The sequence below is a fragment of the Lithobates pipiens genome, unplaced genomic scaffold (genome assembly GCF_037356315.1).
Source record: "Lithobates pipiens isolate NorthernLeopardFrog02 unplaced genomic scaffold, aLitPip1_a1.2 Scaffold_27, whole genome shotgun sequence".
Classification (NCBI taxonomy): domain Eukaryota; kingdom Metazoa; phylum Chordata; class Amphibia; order Anura; family Ranidae; genus Lithobates; species Lithobates pipiens.
In genome coordinates this window covers 31,139,033-31,163,394 of record NW_027507788.1, presented here as the reverse complement: position 1 = coordinate 31,163,394, position 24,362 = coordinate 31,139,033, and the positions used below count along the sequence as shown (strand labels likewise).

The 24,362-nt window shown below is 41.5% G+C and overlaps 1 protein-coding gene across 1 annotated transcript; it reads right to left on the bottom strand.

The window, feature by feature from the left end:
* Nucleotides 1-2,497: 2,497 nt before the first annotated feature.
* LOC143932935 (uncharacterized) lies at nucleotides 2,498-18,408 on the bottom strand. Its single transcript, XM_077455870.1, has 5 exons — nucleotides 18,357-18,408; nucleotides 15,602-15,718; nucleotides 8,539-8,685; nucleotides 5,149-5,298; nucleotides 2,498-2,649 (listed from the first exon to the last, which is right to left on the bottom strand). Exons 1-5 carry the CDS (start codon nucleotides 18,406-18,408, stop codon nucleotides 2,498-2,500), a joined length of 618 nt encoding a protein of 205 aa, XP_077311996.1.
* Between the last annotated feature and the right edge of the window lie 5,954 nt (nucleotides 18,409-24,362).

Below are 24,362 nucleotides of genomic sequence, written 5' to 3'. Positions count from 1 at the left end.
TAGGTTAATTGGCTTCTGTCCAAAATTGGCCCTAGTATATGAATGAGGACCTTGGATTGTGGGCTCCTTGAGGGCAGGGGCCAATGTGAGTGTGCAATGTTCAGGGATAGGGGTAGACACTCACTCAGGTTGAACTGGATGGACTAGTGTCTTTATTCAACCTTACTAACTATGAAACTATGAATTGTTGGCTAACCGCATTCATCTCGTTTAAAGTCCCGGGCAATTTCTTTTTTTATGTAGAACAGCAGTTATAGCACTGATGAAGAGGAGTCTCTTATACAGATAAGTCTTTAGACCATTTCTAAATTTCTAGGTAAAATATTTTACACGTCCATTAGCCTTTGGATGTTATTGTGCTTTATTGCCTATGATTTAAAGAAAGTCTCAAACTATTTTGAAAAAAAATTGTTGACCATTGTTGGTAATGAATTCCAGTAGTAATATCACCTGGAGAACCACCCCACGCTCATCGCCATTATTGTGTCTCAGCAGTACATTCTGACTGCTAACAGGTTACCATATTTTATAATCACACAAACTTCCTGCTTCAACACCTTCTACCATCTCTTAAAACTCCATAACATTTTCTTAAAAAGGCAATACACAAAACTTAACAGATACACAACACTGGCCAGGACAGAAAGCCTGTAGAGTGGGGATTCCTTTCAACTCTGAATGCTACCTGTGAACTCATCTTTGTGAGTGTGTTTTCTTTATGCAGTGCTACCCCGTAGGAACCGCTATTAGTAACCCAGTTCCTTCCCAGAATTAGTACAGATGCAGCCAGGTAGCATTTCACATATTCTGCTCAATGAACCGCCTAGGGGATGTCTTTAAGGATTTTTTATTGCTAGGATGGGACGTAGGGTAATATGGGATACTTCAGCTTCACCAAATATAAGTGTGAGAACACTTTACTTCCCTAGGTCTCTCTCTGAGCATTCTATATGTAGAAACACATACAGATGGCAGAGACTGAGCCCCTTCAAGCATATTACTGGCTTGTCATCCGGAGGATACAGAACACAGTCATTAGACTCAGAAGTTATGGTCAGTACAATGTCACAGGATCACCGGATGTCTCCTTCCCATATCCACCGAAGACTCCACAGTGAACTCTCCAGACTAGGATACCAAGTGGGGAGAAAAAAGGAATTCTAAAAGATAGGCCCCCAGTTCTTTCACAGCTGGGACCTCAATGAATGGTTGCTGCAATCAGGATAGCTCCTACAGGTAAGTGTAGCCACCCCCAACCAGAGGGTTTGATTCCCTCCAACAGAGAGAAGATAGAGTCCTGCTGCTTTAAATCTCACACTATTTATAGGCTTCTCCACCCACCTTCTGGGCACACTCCCCCAAGGATTGGATGGGGCATATTAAACATTCAGGCTGAGATTTGCTGCGCTCAACCCTTTATAGTCCAGAAGCCTCTGGAATACATGGAAGAGCATTCAAACCTGCAGTCTATGAGATCCAGAGCAGCCTAAAACCATTAAAAACTCCTACACTGATTACAGAGGAGCCCCCCCAAAAAAGAACGTAATCTGCCTACCTACCTAGCAACCTAACTAGAAGGGTACTACAACTATTTTACTATTAAGTTTTATTCCAACATACTACACTATCAGCCCTTTTGCACTCATGCTAGCCTGCAGAATTCTTGGAATCATTTATGGCTGCCCAGAATTGAGGGGTGCTACATTATTTTTTAATCATAGTGTATTTTTTTTTTATTGTCTTGACCTAATAAATTGAAGTTTTACTGTAATGAAATGAGACACTGGAGACAATTTGGTTGCAGAGTAAAGCATATTTATGCCAAAGCTTATAGCTCAGGATAGTGTCCGGGTACAAAGCCTTGGCAGTTACAAGAAGGTGCACTTTTTTAGCAGTTGCAAGCATATAGCAAAGCTTTTCCTGTATATATAATAAACACATCAAAGACCTAAAGTGCACCAGCAGCTAATTAAAATTGAAGGTTCAATTAGGCTTTCATTTTCCCTAATCCATTGTTTACCAAAAATGATCTTTAACTCTTCCAGCTGGCTGGTTTCTTACTTTCTGGTTGGAGAAGCAATATTTCCAGTCACGATTATTGTGATTGTCCAACAGTTATCACATGATCGGGAGCCCATCTCCAGCTTCTGTCCATAAACAATGACCAAAAGCTGTTGGTGACAGTGGTTGTGTTGCCACTTAAATGTTGTGTTTTGTTGCCACATAAATGTGCATGGCAGCCTGACTTTAAGGGGTTAAAAAAGGATGTGCCAACATTTTGAAAGATAATAGGATGTAATACATTGGAAAACAACTGTCATCAAAGCTGTGAGCTACTGTAGTGGAGTTTATACAAGGCCAACAAGTGAATAAAGGAAGAAGAAGAGCAGAAGGTGGTGTCTGGTAAAACACAACATGTACATATATTTGTAACTGTTCCCCTAGCTGATTGGGGTTTATTTGAATGTGAATTGATGTCAATTTCCTGTAACATTTCCTATTCATGATTGGGCTGATGCTTGAGGTTCAAAACTTTGCAGCCCTTTGTTTTAACTCCAGAAACTTTTAAGCCAACTATTTGGCTGAAGTCGTACAAACAACCCATTTCCGACATGCATCCCTGTACTGAAAATTTGGTTTTAACACCATCTAAAAAAAAAAAAACAGCATTAGCATTATAAATATCTAATTAAACATTAACATTTAGCCTTTAAAGCTAAACCCCAGGATCCTACTGACTTCACATTTCCAGATCCCTCTCCTCAATCTTCATTGACCACTTCCTATCCAGCGTATGAACATAAAAGGCTGGACGGGATGCGTTGCGATGCACTTTTCATAGAGCATGCACCCTTCAGCCTGTTGATCAGTGTGTCCCCTGGTCACAGCAGATCCCATCACAACTGTGTCCTGGGGATCACATGGTCTTGTACCATGTGATTGTGGTGTCCAATCACACATTGTCTGCATTTTCCAAAAATCTTGTGGTAAAAAAACAAAGTCTTCAAAAGACTCCACATGCTTCTTAAAATGACCTTGGAGTATTTACTCTACAATTGTGGTCATTTTGTGGGTGTTTCTACTGTTTTGGTGCTACAGGGTCAGGAAAATAGATGCGTCATTTATCACCCTAGAAAGCTCTTTGGATTTTGGGCCCCTCTGTGTGCCTAGGCTGTGAAAAAGTCTCTCTCATTTGGTGTTGACACACTCGGGAAAAGTAGCAGAATGTGTTTTGGGGTGTATTTCTAAGTATGTCCATGCTATTTGCTAGAAATATATTGTTGTTTGTTAACTTTGTGTATAAAAATATATTTGTATTTTCTTTCCTAAATTTACCAAAAACATTTTCAAAAGACTCATTATGTCTTTCAGAAAATACTTTGAAGTGTTGGCTTTCCAAAATGGGGTCATTTTGTGGGTGTTTCCACTGTGCTGGTGCTCCAAGTCCTCCAAAAATGTGATCGTAGTCAGAAAATTAGTTGCGTAATTTATGCAGAATTTATGCCCCTGTAATCCTAAAGGTGCTCCTTGGATTTCAGACCTATCTGTGCTATGATAAAGTCTGTGGTATTCCCATGCTCAGGAGGCCTAGCAGAATGTGTTTCGGGGTGTAATTGCAAGTATGAGAAATGCAAATAGATTGTAAAAATGACAACTTTGTGAATAAAAATATTATTTAATTTCTTCATTTTCCAAAAAACTGTGACAAAAAATTATAACTTCAAAAAATTCACCATGCCTCTTACTAAATACCTTGGACTGTCTACTTTCCAAAAAGGGGTCATTTGGTGGGTATTTATACTGTTCTGGCATTTTAGGGCCTCAAGAAATGAGATACAGTAGGTCGACAGTACAGCAGGACTGAACAATTTTCAGTTTTCAGCGCTGTAACATTTTGAATGACAATTGCGCAGTCATGCAACAATGTACCCAAATGAAAGTCCTTTACTACTACACTGTTAGTAATGAAGGACTCTAAATAGGCATTTATCAGGTTGATTATGTGTTATTACTGTCTGCATTCTGCACACTCTAAAGAGCACATGTCTGCATTCTGCACATTGTAAATGGCATGTGTCTGCATTCTGCACACTATAAATAGCACATGGCTGCATTCTGCACATTTTAAATTGCGCATGGCTGCATTCTGTACATTGTAAATTGCACATGTCTGCATTATGCCCCCTGTAAATCACACATGTCTGCATTCTGCCCCCTGTAAATCACACATGTCTTCATTCTGCCCCCTGTAAATCACACATGTTTGCATTCTGCACATTGTAAATAGCACATGTCTGCATTCTGCACCCTGTAAATCACACATGTCTGCATTCTGCCCCCTGTAAATCACACATGTTTGCATTCTGCACATTGTAAATAGCACATGTCTGCATTCTGCACCCTGTAAATAGCACATGTCTGCATTCTGCACCCTGTAAATAGCACATTTCTGCATTCTGCACACTATAAATCCTGGTCACCTCTGAGGGAGCTGGCATGTTGCCTCTGTGTCTCTTCCGTGTTCGCGATTCTGGAGCTGTGAGTGGCCGGAGCCATGATGACGTCACTCCCGCGCATGTGTGGGAGTCCTCCGTTCCAGCAAGGAGCTATGATTTTTTGGCAGCATCCACTGGACCTTCAGAGCGCATGCATTGCTGACGTCAGCAGCTGCATGCAAGGGAAATATCTCCTAAACGGTACAGGTTTAGGAGATATTCATTTTACCTATAATAAGGCTTACTTGTAGGTAAAAATATGCAAGAGGAGGATACAACTGCTTTAAGTAAGTGTCCCTCTTCCTCTTCTCCCTCCATTGCGAGAGGAAGGGGAGGGCTCTGAAATCTAAACACTAGGGTGTTTACATTTGTTATTGTTGTTAATGACAATTAAGGTGATCACAAGGTACAGAGCCACTCTGATCGGTTCTGTATATTATGCTTGTAATCCGAGCTGTCACATCTAACAAAGTGTTTAGATACTTCCTTACCTTACATGTAATTCTCCCTACATCATCCAATCAGAACCAAGGGATGTGATTGCCTACTCAGTTTAGTTTCATGTTCCTTCTCATTTCATTTTAGCAAACAAAGGAAGCAAATAGCTTGAATCATATGCAAAAGCCCGCCCCCACAATGGAAGAAAACCTACCTGGTTTTTCGAGATATCCAGCGAAAAAGTTACAATGGTCAGTCTTGCTTCTGCAGATTGTAGTGGTAACAGGCTCACACACCTCCAAGGTATCATATGAAACACAAGCTGGACATTCAGGCCCATTGTAGTCATAGGTTTTATTTTTAACTATATGATAAAGGTGTAAAATATAATAATAAAAAAAAAATATTTCATTATGATACATAGGTAATATATTGCAGACTGTAATTGTGCAGGTTGCATTCATTTTCCTTTTTTCAAGCCTTTTTCCTTTTATCTTCCCTTGGTAATCCTTATGCCGCGTACACATGACCGGACTTTCCGGCAAACTAGGTCTGAAGGGATTAGTCTGTCGGACAATACGATTGTGGGTGGGCTAGTCCGATCGTTTAAAAAAAAAAAAAAAATCAGACGGACCTAGAAATAGAACATGTTTCAAATCTATCTGACGGACTCAATTCCGACGGACTAAAATCGGGAAAACTTTTCATCTGTGTGCTGGTCCGACGGACCAAATACCATGCAAGGGAAGCTATTGGCTACTGGCTATTGAACTTTCTTGTTTAGTCCCGTTTATGCCATCACGTTCAAAACGAATGGACTTATGAACGGACTTAGTCTGTTCGTGTGTGGCCAAGTCCGTTCGGAAAAAAGTCAGTCGGAACTCCGCCGAAAGTCTGTCGGGAAGACCGTCGGACCTAATCTGCCGGAAAGTCCAGTCGTGTGTATGCGGCATTAGAATTACATACTCCATGTCCTAAAGTCACTACACTCAAACCTCCACTGTATTTATGAAGGAAACTATTGTTGCCACCTAGGCAGGACTACAGACATGTCTGCCTTTGCCCATCTCCATCACATAGTGGATGAGGCATTAGCAGTTTACAGAAGAATGATGTACACCCACCTAGAAGTTGAATGAGCTGCTAGGTAAATTTAGTTGAATCCACTGCAATCAGGAGAGCAGGGGTTGATTAATTAGGGCTGTTCATAATCTTGCAGGCTGCTGCTCTGTTACTTCCCTCTGTCTTCTAGAGGATTCTAGAAGCATAATGAGGGGAAGAACAGAACAAGCAGCCTGAATATTTTTTAGGGACTACAGCCAATCCCTTGGGAGGTGTGCCCAGAAGGTTGTGAGAGAGAGCTCATAAATGGTCTAAGGCCTGAACAGTAGTAGTAGAATTCCTGGGTCCAGACCTGCTGGAGGAGACCCAGTGACCCCTGGGGAAGAACCCTAGAAGAATCCAATAGGAAGACACAGAGGTCCCAGCTAGGCCTACCTGAGGGGGGGGGGGGGGGCTAATTGCAAGTTTCAGTGCAGGGATCAATTTGGGTCTACTGAAGCTCGCTGGCAAGAGTCAGGAATAAGTTGGTGGGAAAGAGTCCAACTGTCATATGGTGGTGTGTAGTGTTAGGTGAACAAGTGAGGTTCGGGCTGAACTTTTGCTCACCTGTTTGCCCATTCGGTGAACACCCGAATTTGCGGGACGCTCAGTGGGTTGTTCACCCGCTGAGTGCCCCACAATGCACTGTATACTTCACAGTGCATTATAGGGGCCTAAGCGGATGAAGCCTTGCACCTGTCCGCCAATTAGGACACAGATCACTGTCATAGCCCCGATTGGTTAAATTGATGATAACTTTCTCAAATCACAGCTCAAATTCCCACCCTACACTATAAAAGGTTCCTTCCCATAGGAAGCATTTGCAGTGTGTTGGAGTGGAGATAGATAGGATAGATAGAGCAGGCCTCAGTTTGCTACTAGCGAGTTAGTGTGTTCACTTATTGTGACTATGAGTGTAGAGTGAGTGTTAGTGTTATGCAGTGTTTAACACAGCATTACATAACATTTAGTGCTGTATACAGTGCTATATATTCTCTTTTTTTTTGGAGAGAGCCTCCCGCCCCAAAGCATTCACCCCCCCATAATGAGGGCATGTGGCCTGGTATGGTCTGGAGGGGGGGTCGCTCACTTGTCCCCCCCCCCCCGTCCTGACCTGCCGGGCTGTGTGCTCGGATAAGGGTCTGGTATGAATTTTGGGGGGATTTTGCCATTTTTTTTGGTGTGGGGGTGTTTCCCTTAAAAGCCATACCAGACCAAAGTGTCTGGTATGGTCTTGGGGGGGACTCTATGCCATTTAAAAAAAAAATGTTGTGGGGTTCCTCCTCAAGATTCATACCAGACTCAAAGAGCCTGTTATTTTCGGATCAAAGTCAGATCCCGTTCATTGAAGTGGGATGGGAGTCGGACATGAAGTCGCAGGGCAAAGCCAGGTCCACAGTTGTGTTATACCAGTGTGAACCTGGCCTAAATGTCATTTTTTTTCTTTATAAATGTCAGTTTTGTAAAGTACATATGTGCCACTTTACAGGCAGACTAAGGGGACCCCCAGGTACTATATTTAAAGGAATTTTTAATTTTTATTGTTTCACTTTAAGCACAAAGCAAAGTCCATAAACATAAACATATGGATGAGCGAGTTTGCGGTGGAGTAACTTCACTGGCCTGCACAAGTCCTCAATCCGATGGAACACCTTTAGGATAAAGTAGAGCGGAGAGTGCGAGCCAGACCTTCTCCTAAAACATCAGTACCTGACCTCACAAATGCGCTTCTGGAAGAATGCTCAAACATTCCCATAGACACACTCCTAAACCTTGAGGGCAGCCTTCCCAGAAGAGTTGAAGCTGTTAAAGCAGAAAAGGGTGGGCCAACACAATATTGCAAGACTGGCATGCCATTAAAGTTCATGTGCATGCAAAGGCAGATGTCCCAATACTTTTGGTAATGTGGTGTATGTGGAGTTGGACATTTTGGTAGAGGCAGTGCTTTGCTTCCTCATGTAAGAGCTATCCCCTTCCTTTCCTCCCTCAATGACTGGTGATCTGTGGACTGTTATAGGAATATTCAAGGAGCAACACCTATCCACAGAATGAATGAAGAAGAAGCGGGCAAATCTTAGCACTGTAGGTCCTCAGGTACAGCTTTCTCTCCAGCAAAGACAACAGTGAGCAACATAGTAGTGACATTAAATCACACTCCAAATATCCTAAAGCCAGCAGTCAGAGGCAGCAATGCCTTAGATCTCGCACTGCAGATGTATAGCTAATCGGATGAAGTCACAGGAGCGCCTTGGCACAGGAAGTGTACTGTTCATTTTTAGGATAAAACGAAAAGTTAAATGTGGTTAGCCACAATTAACATTTCAGGATGTTCCTTATAAAATAACAAATCTTCATTTTTTTTTTGTTTTTATCCACTTTTTTGGAACATGAAGCATGTATGAGTTAGACATTGATGAATGTAAAATAAATTTCATTGTTTCAAACTGTGACCACTTTGGGCAGAGGTATCAAACACGAAACACGCACAATAAATTATACTCACTCATATGACCACCATTGTTGCAAAGATCTCCATCACAGCAATCAATTGACAGTTCAAAGTAAACGTCTTCATTAACATAGGCATACATGCTATGATTGCATTTCATATTCAGAGAGCAGCGTTTCTGAATGGAGTAGTAGGTGTGATCTGTAAGCAAATATTATTTTAAATATCAATTTTTTTAACATTATACAATTCAAAGCCAAAATACAGGAAAATTTAAAAAAAAACACAAATAATGCAGTTCTGTATTCATTAAAAGATCATTAAATATGTATTATTTGTATAATGCAAGCAGTGTAAGTACCTGAGTTTGACTTGGTATTGGCCAGTTAGAGCTTCGAAAAATGGAAGAAAAGCAGCACAAGAAGCAAAATCACCAATGGGGTCATGTGCTGACAATGAGAATGCGACAATGAGCATAGGAGGGGAAATCAGAGTGACAGAAATGAGCCTATGAATAAAAAGTTTACCAACACTCCATCACAGGATGGTACCGTGGGGGTCTTAAAGGTATAGCAGTGCACGTCCTACATATCCGTTTTCTTTATGTGCTTTTTGATTTAGAAATGAGCCTATAACTGTTCTCCTTCTTCTTCACTGCCCAGTCACAGGCTAGGGGCCCATGATGGGGTTGAATGATGGCCAAAAAAACAAATACTGCTGGTGACAGCTCCAGATTGAAGGTGACAATCGCAGCAATAGCTGATTTTTAGTTTACCTTTAATGGGCTAAAGTCATTTTTATTGGCTTCAATTTCTGCTTTTAAAAACAGCAGGTTCGTGAAGGGAGCAGTACAGATTCTCTCTGGAGATGAGAAGTGTTTTAATTACAATTTATAACAAGGGTAGGCAACCTTAAAGACGGCATGAAGAAAAACCTGGAAAAGTCTACTAATGTCACTGTAAAAATACAGTATAAATGTACCTTAAACTTTGCATTCACTCTCACTTTCATCATGGAAGCACATCCAGTATTGCAAGTTGATTTTCTTGACTAGTTTCAGGCCTGGTTATCTGCTCTGATTTCTGGCCAGCACAAGTAGTATATAGGGCAGCATCTAGGACTCAGTAGTAGGTACAGTAGCATACAGAGGTATGTATGCAGGGCAGTGTACAGAGATCAGTAGGATGTAGGGCAGCGTACAGAGATCATTAGGATGTGGGGCAGTGTACAGAGGTCAGTAGGATGTAGGGCAGTGTACAGAGGTTAGTAGTAGGTACGGTAGTGTACAGAGCTCAATAGTAGGTAGGGCAGTGTACAGAGGTCATTAGGATGTAGAGCAGTATACAGAGGTCAGTAGGATGTAGGGCAGTGTACATAGGTCAGTAGTATCCAGGGCAGTGTACAGAGGTCAGTAGGATGTAGGGCAGTGTACAGAGGTCAGTAGGATGTAGGGTAGTGTACAGAGGTCAATAGGTTGTAGGGCAGTGTACAGAGCTCAGTAGTAGGTAGGGCAGTGTACAGAGGTCATTTGTAGGTAGGGCAGTGTACAGAGATCAGTAGGATGTAAGGCAGTGTACAGAGGTCAGTAGAATGTGGGGCAGTGTACAGAGGTCAGTAGGATGTAGGGCAGTGTACATAGCTCAGTAGTAGGTAGGGCAGTGTACAGAGCTCAGTAGTATGTAGGGCAGTGTACAGAGCTCAGTAGTAGGTAGGGCAGTGTACAGAGGTCAATAGTATGCATGGCAGTGTACGGAGGTCAGTAGTATGCGTGGCAGTGTACAGAGGTCAGTAGGATGTAGGGCAATGTACAGAGCTCAGTAGGATGTAGGGCAGTGTACAGAGGTCAATAGGATGTAGGGCAGGGTACATAGCTCAGTAGTAGGTAGGGCAGTGTGCAGAGCTCAGTAGTAGGTAGGGCAGTGTACAGAGGTCAATAGTATGCAGGGCAGTGTACAGAGGTCAGTAGTATGCGTGGCAGTGTACAGAGGTCAGTAAGATGTAGGGCAGTGTACAGAGGTCAGTAGGATGTAGGCCAATGTACAGAGCTCAGTAGGATGTAGGGCAGTGTACAGAGTGCAGTAGTAGGTAGGGCAGTGTACAGAGCTCAGTAGTGGGTAGGGCAGTGTACAGAGGTCAATAGTATGCAGGCAGTGTACAGAGGTCATTAGTATGCGGGGCAGTGTACAGAGGTCAGTAGGATGTAGGGCAGTGTACAGAGGTCAGGATGTAGGTAGGGCATTGAACGGAGCTCAGTAGTAGGTAGGGCAGTGTACAGAGGTCAGTACTATGTAGGGCAGTGTACAGAAATCAGTAGGATGTAGGGCAGTGTACAAAGATCAGTAGGATGTAGGGCAGTGTACAGAGATCAGTAGATGTAGGGCAATGTACAAAGATCAGTAGGATTTAGGACAGTGTACTAAGATCAGTAGGATGTGGGGCAGTGTACAGAGGTCAGTATGATGTAGAGCAGTGTACAGAGGTCAGTAGTATGCAGGGCAGTGTAAAGAGATCAGTAGGATGTAGGGTAGTGTCCCGAGATCAGTTGGATGTAGGGCAGTGTACAAAGATCAGTAGGATTTGGGGCAGTGTACAGAGGTCAGTAGGATGTAGGGCAGTGTACAGAGGTGAGTAGCAGGTAGGGCAGTGTATAGAGTTCAGTAGTATGCAGGGCAGTGTACAGAGGTCAGTAGTATGCAGGGCAGTGTACAGAGGTCAGTAGGATGTAGGGCAGTGTACAGAGCTCAGAAGTAGGTATGACAGTGTACAGAGGTCAGTAGGATGTAGGGCAGTGTACAGAGCTCAGGAGTATGTAGGGCAGTGTACAGAGGTCAGTAGAATGTAGGGCAGTGTACAGAGGTCAGTAGGATGTAGGGCAGTGTACAGAGCTCAGGAGTATGTAGGGCAGTGTACAGAGGTCAGTAGGATGTAGGGCAGTGTACAGAGCTCAGGAGTATGTAGGGCAGTGTTCAGAAGTCAGTAGCATGTAAGGAAGTGTACAGAGGTCAGGAGTATGTAGGGCAATGTACAGATGTCAGTAGTAGGTAGATTAGTGTACAGAGGTATATCCAACAGGGGTGTTGCGAAGTCAATAGATGGATTGACTTGGATACAATCAGACTGTCCATAAATGATTAGAATCTTGGCCGCCCCCCTGCAGAACAGGCCCAAATTCAAACCATCTATGACCATCCTAAATCTCTTTTCTTCACACCGATGTTCCTATAGCGCCTACCCAATATCATTAATATAAATAAATGATGACCAGGATGAGAAGAATCATTCTCTATCTTCTCTGCTCTACAAAGGCAATGGGACTTTTAGGTCTCAACCAGGAAGAGAAGTTTGACAAATCTCTGTGGTAATAATAACGGTTTGAAGAGCGGTCTTGTCAGCCATTGAGCAGTTGGTGCCACACTGAAGTACAATATGCTTCTACACTCTCAATTGATGAACAATAGATGTTTACCAATAATTTCTCTTCCAATCCACTTTTCTTGAGCAGTCTCAGGAAAAATAGATGTTGCTGAGATGTTTATTGACTACAATACATTTTCAGAGAAAAGGAACCTGAAGGCAAATACCCTCTCCACACATTCACCACCCATATATATTTGGGTTAGAGTGGTTGTAAACCCTTACATATACCCAGTGAAGTGACAAAAGAAAGCTATATTTGTGTGGGAAAAAAAAATGAAAAATATGGGTATACTGTTGCATGACTGCACAATTTTAATTCAAAATGTGACAGCACAGAAAGCTGAAAACTGGCCTGGGCAGGAAAGGGGTAAAAGTGCCGGTAGTTCAAGTGATTCTAAAGTTTCACTTTTTTTTACCTTAATGCAATCTATGCATTAAGGTAAAAAACCTTCTTAGCTGTAGGAGCCCCCCAGCCCCCCCCCCCTATTTTTATTTTACCTGAGCCCGATCTGATCCATTGATCCAGCTCCCGTGAATCAACTCCAGTGACATGGGAGTGGGGGAGGGACAGAGGCCCGCTATCTGTGTAACTGGATGCAGCAGCGGGGCTCTTGAGAGCCCACACGAGTGGCCTCATGGGAATTGGTTTCCTATTGGGGGACCAGAGAAGAGGAGGATCGCTCTCACTCTCTCATACTGGTCAATGGAAGTTCAACATGGCACCTCATGATAAAGAACTCTCTGAGGATCTGAAAAAAAGAATTGTTGCTCTACATAAAGATGGCCTAGGCTATAAGAAGATTTCCAAGATCCTGAAACTGAGCTGCATTACGGTGGTCAAGACCATACAGCAGTTTAACAGGACAGGTTCCAATCAGAACAGGCCTCACCATGGTCTACCAAAGGAGTTGAGTGCATGTGCTCAGCGTCATATCCAGAGGTTGTCTTTGGGAAATAGACATATGAGTGCTGCCAGCATTTCTGCAGAGGTTGAAGGGGTGGGGGGTCAGCCTGTCAGTGCCCAGACTGTACGCCGCACACTGCATTAAATTTGTCTGTATGGCTGTCATCCCAGAAGGAAGCCTCTTCTAAAGATGATGCACAAGGAAGCCCACAAACAGTTTGCTGAATTTAAGCAGACTAAGGATATGGATTACTGGAACCATGTCCTGTGGTCTGATGAGACCAAGAAAAACGTATTTGGTTCAGATGGTGTCAAGCATGTGTGGCGGCAACCAGGTGAGGAGTACAAAGACAAGTGTGTCTTGCCTACAGTCAAGCATGGTGGTGGGAGTGTCATGGTCTGGGGCTGCATGAGTGCTGCCGGCACTGGGGAAATACAGTTCATTGAGGGAACCATGAATGCCAACATGTACTGTGACATACTGAAGCAGAGCATGATCCCCTCCCTTCGGAGACTGGGTCGCAGGGCAGTATTCCAACATGATAACGACCCCAAACACACCTCCAAGATGAACACTGCCTTGCTAAAGAAGCTGAGGGTAAAGGTGATGGACTGGCCAAGCGTGTCTCCAGACCTAAACCCTATTGAGCATCTGTTGGGGAAGAGGACTCCTGTGAAGCTCTGGTGAACCCCATGCTCAAAAGGGTTAAGGCAGTGGTGGAAAATAATGGTGGCCACACAAAATATTGACACTTTGGGCCCAATTTGGACATTTTCACTTAGAGATGTACTCATTTTTGCTGCCAGCAGTTTAAACATTAATGGCTGTGTGTTGAGTTATTTTATGGGGACAGCAAATTTACACTGTTATACAAGCTGTACACTCACTACTTTACATTGTAGACAAGTGTCATTTCTTCAGTGTTGGCACATGAAACGATATAATAAAATATTTACAAAAATGTGAGGGTGTACTTACTTTTGTGAGATACTGTATATGGACCTAACTGTATACAGTATGAATAACTCAATCTTGAAAAGGTGATATAGATAGATAATATATGATAAACAAAATATATAGACACATGGTAGTAAATAATATCTCCAAACACATATAACTGCACAGTAGCTGACAAGTGTCCAAGTGCTATAATTCCAATAGAGTGCTCCGTTCGTCACCATTCATTAACAGACAAATTAATGCTTACATCAACTAAATTTAAAAGTATGTATTATGCATGTGATGGTTTTATTCTTTGTTCTCACATTTCATTAATATAGGAACTGCGCAACACTATGGAAGTATGGAAGAGCCCTGGGGCAAACAAAAAAAAAAAAAATACAGAATTACGTTTTTGAAAAAAAAAAATTTCTGAATTCTGAGTTTCAAAGTCAGAATTCTGACTGACTTTGAAACTCAGAATTCTGACTTTGAAACTCAGAATTCTGACTTTGAAACTCAGAATTCTGACTTTGAAACTCAGAATTCTGACGTTTGATCTCAAAATTCTGACTTTTAAAACTCAGAATAATGACTTTTAATCTCAAAATTCTGATTTTTAATCTCAGAATTCTGACTTTGAAACTCAGAATTCTGACTTTTAATCTCAAAAGTTTTTTACATTTACAATTCTGACTTTGAAAGTCAGAATTCTGAGATTCCAAGTCAGAATTCTGAGTTTCAAACTTAGAATTCTGAATTTTTTTTTTTTTTCAAAAACGTAATTCTGTATTCTAATTTTTTTTTTTTTTTTGATGGCCCCAGGGCTCTTCCATACTTCCATACATACAACACCACCCACATTTAACATTAAAAAAAAATCTTTGTGCCAGAAACATAATTCTAGAGCCAATTCAGAAAATAAAATTGTACTTTTGATGAGCTATAAACCAAATATTTCCCACAGAAAAGAAATTTCGATTACATCCGTGTTAGTGGAAGCCTGACTGTGTTTTAATTTGCTGATTGTGACTATTGCCACGTACACGTGATCGGAGTTTTAGTCGGAAATATGTTGAATGGTGTTTCTGACGGAATTACGCTCAAGCTTGGTTTGCATACACAGTTCTGTCACACAAAAGTTCTCTGAATTTTCGACCGTCAAGAATGCAGCAACATACAACACTACAATGACGTTTAATGTTTCCGAGCATGCGTTTTCCGTCTGCTCTCAATCTTTTGCTGGCGGATATTCCTCCAGCAAAAGTCTGATGGAGCGTACACAAGGTCGGAATTTTGACCAAAAGCTCTCATCGGACTTTTGCTGGCGGGATTTCCGATCGTGTGTATGGGGCTTAAATCAAACTGGTTTGAAAATGTTCCATCCAGTTTAGTTGACAGCGAGTGTCATTTCTGCACATTGTAAGCACAGCCACCAGTGGTAAATGGTTTGTCACAAAAAAACAAGGTCGGAATTTTGACCAAAAGCTCTCATCGGACTTTTGCTGGCGGGATTTCCGATCGTGTGTATGGGGCTTAAATCAAACTGGTTTGAAAATGTTCCATCCAGTTTAGTTGACAGCGAGTGTCATTTCTGCACATTGTAAGCACAGCCACCAGTGGTAAATGGTTTGTCACAAAAAAACAACAGACTAGCTCGATCACCAGGAAAAAAAGACTAGATAAGGAACATCAATGAGTATTTGAAGTTGGCTTTATGTTAGAATTTTTACAAAAACATTTTTTAGGAGGCTACATGGATTCTAAATGTTATTATTTGCAGGTGATTTAATACATTCATTACAATTATTTTTTTTTTTTACACATCTACAGAAGGATGGAAGATGGTCACTTACTGATTCCAGCATTTGAAGAGACAGTCATACAAGAGCTGCCATCTGGGCATTCAACTTCTTCACCCTTGCAAAATTTAGCATTAGCTTGACGGCACTCATAGCATTTTATGTTTTCAACTAAAAAAAAATAAAAACATGAAAAAATGTTTAATAAAAATAATCAGTTCTAATCAATCAGTTAAACCCATGTTTTGGCCTTTCTGTAGTACAGGGTACTGCTACATGTTATCCTGCCCATTGATGTAAACCAGGGGTCTCAAACTGGTGGCCCTCCAGCTGTTGCAGAACTACAATTCCCATGAGGCATTGCAAGCCTGACAGTTACAAGTGTGACTCCCATAGGCAGAGGCGTGATGAGACTTGAAGTTTCACAACAGCAGGAGGGCTGCCAGTTTGAGACCCCTGCTGTAAACCATCCAGTGGACAATCTGCTATATGGTAACACATCAATGCATGTAAACCCTAAATCTATCATTCAGTATCTTTAGCATCACACCTCAGTGTATACACACAATTTTTGTGAATCTGTTTTACCATGGGATCCTGTCAGTCACAACACTTTGGCTGAAGCCCTAAGCTACCATTCCCAACTAGAAGCAGCATTGGGAGTCTGCTGTGCTTTGGCTGTTGGGATGCCTATGTAATACATTTGATAGGTAGCCCAATGGCAAAATGACGTACCACCCATGGCAAGCTGAAAATGCTACTGCTAGCAATGCCACTTGTTAAGCTGCAACTGTAAGCCCTTGTACACATGGTCGGACATTCTGACAACCAAATCCGTTGGATTTTGTCCGACGGATTTTGTCCGAAACTGTTGCATACACACGGTCGGACAAAGTTGTCGGAAAATCCGATTGTACATAACGTGATGACGTTATTTCGTTACAATGGGACTACGTTCAGGCTAGTAGCCAATAGCTTTGGTCTAGGAATTTGATCTGAGCATGCATGGCACTTTGTGCGTCGGAGTAGGCTACACATGATCGGAGTATGTCTGATTGGAGCATTTTGTCGGCAAATTTTACCAGCAAGTTGGAAAAGTTGGTCCGTCGGACATTCCGACGGAAACAGTCCGATGGAGACCACACATAGTCGGAATATCCGTCAAAACAGTCCGATAGGACACATTCCATTAGAATCTCCGACCGTGTGTACAAGGGCTGAGGGCTGTTGCTGGCGGGATCTTCAGATAAGACTTTTTCAACAGAGTTACAAAAACAGCATTTGCTCAAGAAAACTGTATAAAGAAAGGCATAATGTCCAACTATTTAAAAAAAAAAAATGATCTGGGGTTTTCATACATATTTCTTTGTAGCTTTGTATAGGGCTGGGAAATGTTAAATCCTATACTAAATTAGTATTGTAATCTGTGTCTCCACTGGGGAGCTTTACCCCCTTGCTTGCCCTGGAGACCATTGTCACTGGCATGGAAAGCGAGGGAAAATCCAAAATTATGGAGTCAGGAGAGCAAGTGTTAAGGGGAAATCTTCCAATAGAGACAAATGTTCTATTGACAACCAGTGTTGCCAACCGCCAGTATTTTTACTGGCAGCCAGTAAGGAATGGGCACTTTTCTCCTGCCAGTAAATGCCAGTGAAAGAAAAAGGTTGCCAGTAAATAACATGGCTGTGAGGCTTGGCTAAAACCATCCAATTGCTTGCTACAGTGTGTTCAGACTGTGCCGGCAGTGTGTCACATGAAGTCATGATGCAAGGGACCGGAGAAGCCCGGAGCCTCATGTGCAGGTCTGCAGAACTTGAGGAAGGCAAGCCGGGAGTGGACTGAAGGGACCACCTTGCATGGAGAGAGATGGTCACTGTGACTCTCCATGCCAGGAGGGGAGGTGTCATGTTGGTGAGGTGCCATCATCATCTGTGCTGCTGCGCACTGCTGTCAGTATCACTGTGAGAGTCAATTTCATGTGTGTGTGCCGCCCATTCTAATTTCTTGCCCTCTCAATTCCTGCCCCTGATCTACTTATTTACTATATCCAAAATAAAATAAGAAATATATTTTTGCCTTAATGTCTACCTTAAATCACGTTTCTAATTGCATATTGTACTTGTTTGTAGCCTAAATAATGAAATGTGCACTTAAAACTGTAATTTTGTAACTTTTAGATATGCAAGTAAAAACTTGACAGTGCCAGTACATTTTGGGTGTTGTGTCAGTAAATTTTAATCTGGTAGATTGGCAACACTGTTGACAACTGTCCCCAGCAGGACACAGACAGCAAAAAATAACTTAATAGGGGTTTTAACCCTTCCCTAGTGTATCCAAAACTACAAAAAGTCTAATCATGGCAATAAATATATACATATATATGGTCCATGGGGGGTCTGAGATGGCTTAAAATACCACAGTCAATAGCTATCTCTGTCAGTTGTTTGGAATAAAGCCAGCCATATATGGATTGAAATGTGGCCAGTTCAGCAGGAACCAGTGGAGATGTATCAATCTATGTATGTTCAAGGTGGTAGTACAGAAGTTGAACGGGAGACCGCCCTGTTGGAAAATGTCCTCTATAGCCGCTGGTCAATGTATTCTGGCAGTGGGGAAGTATCCTCAGCTGTCAGAATTCGATTTAGTGGGTTGGATTCCCCCATCCACCTCAAATGTGTGGATGGGGGAATTGAGTAATTTTTTTTATTGTTCAACTTGCTGGTTGAATGAAAAAAAAAAAAAAGATTAATTTATGGGCTGCCTAAGCGTAATATAGGTTTGTATTATGTAAGTTCCATAGGCTACTTACCTGTAGAAAGACCAAAGCAGAAAATTAACACGATAACGGCAACCGTCTTCATTTTTATTGTTTCTAAATGTCTTGGATGTTGGTGATCTTCCGATGCTCCTCAAGATGACTTATGTTCTCCTCAAATGCTGGTATATATTTAATGTTCAAAAATTATTTTTTAAATACATTTTGTGGGGGTGTTTGTTTCATAAATTATTGCAGAACAGTAATTAATAAATGCAAATATTTAAAAATAATATTTGCATTGAATTTGGATCAAGCCCAACAATCTGGATCCAGGAATGGGTGAACGCCCAATAAAGTACACATGACGTTGCTTAGCCCTAAAGATGAAAACATTTTGTGGATTTCTATTTTTTTTTTTAAGTTACAGTACTCTTTATTATTTTTTCAAAGGCATTTTTTTTTACAAAATCTGTATATATATCCTTTACATTTCCTTATATACATACATCCTGTGCTCCAACTAGGACTTCCATTCAATCTCACAACTATTGATAACTAATCATTTACCAATCCTGATTACATTGGCTTGTTGCCATTCACCTTTTATCATCTTCACTTATAATATCCATAGTCACCCCCCATCCGGTTCTTTATTAACTATTTACTTTCCATTCTTATCCACAGTTACATACACATTACTCCATACATCCCATATCCATTGATAGTTTTGTATCCCTTCCTCTATGCTATTACATTATCTTTTCATAGGGTAACATTTGAATAACTGTTTTCATCCATTGATTTACTGAAGGTGGTGCCACCTGCATTCACATTACCGCAACTTGCTTCCGCGCCAAGATAAATGTTTCTTGCAGTAAGATTTTAGTGTATCTAGGCCAGTGATAGCTAACTTTGGCACCCCAGATGTTTTGAAAGTACTCCCATGATGCTCAATTACACTGCAAAAGGGCATGAGCATCATGGGAAATGTAGTTCTAAAAAGGTTTTATTTTTAATAAAGGAATTTTTCAAAAGTGTGTTTGTCTTATTTAACTATTTTTTACACTTTCTTTGTGAAATGGTAGGGGTAATTTGGACCCCCTTACCATTTCAAACAGGGTGGGGCCAGGATCTGGGGATCCCCTTGTTAAAGGGGGCTTCCAGATTCTGATAAGCCCCCCCACCCGCAGACCCCCACAACCACCGGCCAGGGTTGTGGGGATGAGGCCCTTGTCCCCATCAACATGGGGACATGGTGCTTTGAGGGGTCACAGACCCCCAAAGCATCCTCCCTATGTTGAGGGCATGTGGCCTGGTATGGTTCAGGAGGGGGGGGGCGCTCTCTCGTCCCCCCCTCTTTTCCTTCGGCCTGCCAGGTTGCGTGCTCGGATAAAGGGTCTGGTATGGATTTTTAGGGGGGCCCCCACATCAATTTTTTTTTAAATTTGACACAGGGTTCTCCTTAATATCCATACCAGACCTAAAGGGCCTGGTAATTGAATTTGGGGGAACCCCACATTTTTTTTTAATCAATGACATTCAATGACTGTTCTCTGTATTACGGGAGCCAACAATTCATTATAGCCGCAAGTGATTTTAAAGAACTTTTTTTTCTGCAGAAATGACACTTTGTGCAGGGACAGTTCTAAGCACATGAAACATACACCCCTTCACAGGCATACTATAGACACCCCCCATGTACGAAATTTAAAGGAATATTACACTTTTATTGTTTCACTTTAATCATTATTAAAATCACTGCTCCCGAAAAAACAGCCGTTTTTAAAACTTTTTTTTGCATTGATCCATGTCCCCTGGGGCAGGACCCGGGTCCCCAAACACTTTTTAGGACAGTAACTTGCATATTAGCCCTTAAAATTAGCACTTTAGATTTTGAACGTTCGAGTCCCATAGACTTTAATAGGGTTCTAAAGTTCACATGAAGTTTAGGTCTGTTCGCAGGTTCTGGTGCGAACCGAACAGGAGGGTGTTCGGCTCATCCTTACTTACATCTACCATTAGCGCAGATACATTTTGTAAACTGGGAATTCAATGTATTAAATATTGATTTAGGTTTTATTACTGATGCATGTGAAATCACTTACAGACATTTGGGTAGTATTATAATTTTAATCAGATTTATTCTCCTCAATATTGATAACGGCATTTTAGACCATATCCCCAATTTATCTTTAACATTATACTGCGGCAGGTTGGCACAATCCCGTGAGCCATCGTAGCTATACGTTGGCTCCTTTAAGAGGGACAGCAGGCGCACACTCGCCACCAGAGGTGTGCACACGCGCCCACTGCACTGCAGGGGTGCAATCGTGGGCACGAGCAGCAGAACAGGGACATGTGTGTGTAAACACACGAATTCCTGTTCTGCGCTGTGAGGAGAGACAAATTGTGAGTTCCTAATAGCTATTTTTATTGTATTTATTTTACTGCATTTATTTAATTTTATATTTACATATATTAGAGTGTTGGATCTATTTTTTGATTATGATATACAGTATCTCACAAAAGTGAGTACACCCCTCACATTTTTGTAACTATTTTATTATATCTTTCATGTGACAACACTGAAGAAATGCCACTGCTACAATGTAAAGTAGTGTGTATAGCTTGTATAAGCCCTTGTACACACGGTCGGACATTCCAACAGAAAATGTCAGATCGGACCGTGTTGTCAGATAATCCAACCGTGTGTGGGCTTCATTGGACTTTTTCCGTCGGAATGTCCGACCAACAAAGTTTGAGAGCTGGATATAAAAATTTTCCGACAACATGATCCGATCGGACTTTGTCTGATCGTTTGTAGAGAATTCCGTTTGGACAAAGTGCCACGCATGCTCAGATCAAATTCCTAGACCAAAGCTATTGGCTACTAGCTTGAACGTAGTCCCGTTGTAACTAAATAACAACATCACGTTACGAACGATCGGATTTTCCGACAACTTTGTCCGACCGTGTGTATGAAACACCAGTTTCGGACAAAATCCGACGGATTTTGTTGTCGGAATGTCCGACTGTGTGTACAAGGGCTAGCAGTGTAAATTTGCCCTCAAAATAACTCACACAGCCATTAATGTCTAAACTGCGGGCAACAAAAGTGAGTACACCCCTAAGTGAAAATGTCCAAATTGTGCCCAAAGTGTCAATATTTTGTGTGGCCACCACTATTTTCCAGCACTGCCTTAACCCTCATGGACATGGAGGTCACCAGAGCTTTACAGGTTGCAACTGCAGTCCTCTTCTGCTCCTCCATGACGACATCACAGAGCTGGTGGATGTTAGAGACCTTGTGCTCCTCCACCTTCCATTTGAGGATGCCTCACAGATGCTCAATAGGGTTTAGATCTGGAGACATGCTTGGCTAGTCCATCACCTTTACCCTCAGCTTCTTTAGGTGTGTTTGCTGTTTATCTTGTTACAGGGCAATTATTGCTGTTAGCCATTCCGAGAGGACCTGGTTATTGTAGGGATCAGGCTGTTTGGTTATGCAGGAGAAACTGAGGGTGGTAACTTTTAGAAGCCTGAGACAAGGTGAGTTTTGGGCAACATGGGTTAGTTTCAGCTGCTACTGGCCAAATGATAGCTGTGGCAACATTACTGGATGAATATTAAGCTTGGGTAAACCTTGGGTGTCACTTGTTCCACCTAAAGTTATTTTTTTACTCTGCCTCAGGAGGAACGTCACAATATTTGACTACTAACAATTATTTACACATGAAGATCCTCTGAAAGAACCAAAGAGTGCCAAAGAGATGCACAAGAACAACTTAAACAGGCAAGCCTCCTAAAACTCCTTGTTGATAGATGCTTAGAAGAATAATGGTCAAAAGTTAACCACTGCCCCCACCTATTTTCATATTCTGTTTAGCCTTATTTAGTAATATACAGTAAGTAAATTTTTTTGATAGTAAAGGGATGCGTGTAAAAGACTTTATATAATATATTGTCTAGATAGATGATAAACATAGCTGCTATAGAACATGCCTAGGTCTCATTTACAAGTACAGGGAAAGGGGTAGTAAAAACAGGCAGCTGATCAGTAGTTTTACCACCCTACATGATTGGCCACCTAAAACCCAACATGGTGGCCCCTTGGGTTTGTACATGTTGCAATATTACACAGAATGTTGTGTTTGGCAGATGATGATGCTTGCCAAATTCATCCAGTGAAGACAATGGGACTGTGCTGCCACAGTGTGCCAACTGCTTGGTGCACAATTGCAGCTTGGTATTGCAAAGAAAATGAATAGGCATTTAGGAGGTTGCAATAACACCTCTCAAATGTGCTCTGAAAAGCAGTGTCAGCCATACATGTTGTCTAGCATTGCCCCTAAAAGAGTCAGAATTTGTTTTGTCTTGATATGTATTAAACATTTTACTTATTATAAAGAGGTCTGCCATCACATGCTGTATGCTTACCAAATGTCACAGGGTGCATTGTGGTTGTTGTCTTCTAGATGCACTTGGGCTAAATACTGAGTTTTTGCCTGATTATTTGGCTTCTTTGTAATAACAAGTGCCTTCAGACAATGTGATATTTTATTGGGGTTGTGTATGTAGACAATTATTGGCTGCTTCATGTCCCCAGAAAGAGAAGATGGAGGGAAAAACTGTTATGGTGGACACACTCATGACATGTTCTGGTAACTTCGACTAGCTTTCAATCACAAAAACCATGGATGGATAAATGTAGACAAAAATCAACACCCTAGATCATTTAACAATATTGACAGAAACTTGATGCCAAAAGGAAACAAAAGGAAGGCCACGGTGGAAATCGGGCAGCTGATGGAAACCAGAATGGAACGCAGATGGCATCGGGCTGGAACTGACCTCAGTGGGGGAGCATGGTGCCGTGGATGATGGGTGCACATTTGTCCACTTATCATGTTCCTATATGGACTTGTATGAACTTATACAGAGACTTTGTTTTTAATAATCCTCCAGCACCATTTGACTGTTTGTTACAGAAATCTTGATGGCAGATTGTGGTCATATTTGTGATCAAAACCTGTACATTTCTCCATAATTTTGGTCGCGCAAACAACATTTTTGTGGTAATTTTGGAAGCTTTTCATTACCTATCCTGTTGTCAGGAGATGTCAGTCTTCATCAAGCCTTCCAGCCTTCATAACGGTTCCCCTTAACTGCTCAAGCCCTAAAGAAGGGGAAGAGTTTTTTTTTGTCCTTGAAACATTGGCTGTGTTTGATGCTCTTAACGATTTAATGTTTCAAAACGTCCTTCAAGTGAGATGCACACAGCCACTTGTTTAAAAATAGTGAATGATTGAAATAATGGGTAGCAGAATGCTGTGGTTTGAAAAAAAATGGAAAGATTTCAGAAGAGGCAAATAGTTGCCAAGAGTATGGTCCCAAAACCAGTTACAGTAGTTTATTTCTCTGTGACTTGTGCGTGCTTTCCAACACACAATTGACCCATACTAATTCCATAGAAGAAAGGCAACATCTATGCCGTTCTATATACTTAATATTGGAAAAAATGAGGAACAGTCAGCAAAAATAACAACCAAGGTGCTAACAGTTATAGACGAATCAATAAAAAGACAAAGTTAAAGGCACGTCCAGAAAGTGCATTCCATTCAGAGAAAGTCTAATCATAGTGCTCTTCCAACACAGTTGGATTGATAGAGGAGATGCAATAAGGCATAATCTTAGAAAATAAAAAAATTGGGGAAGAAATGGAGAGCTCAGAGCTGTTATAATATGTTATAATATGTTGTGGCAGAGTGTTTCCCTGCCAGGGTCTAGAAGGAGGTTGTGACCCAGAATTCTCCGTTTCAATATATTTTTATTTTGCATCAAGAACAAGAAACAAAGTCAATGTGGAGAAGTGCAGACAGTCTGAAACATAAAAATGCCAAGCCAGTTTACAATCAAACAGAGCAATATAAAGTGATCCAGGAGCCAATACAAAATACAGATGATATAGATTACACATTTATGCTCCTGTGGAGGTCATTTGCCCCTAATAGACCGGAGCTAACTGAATTATTTGAGCAAAATCCCAGTCCGAAAAAA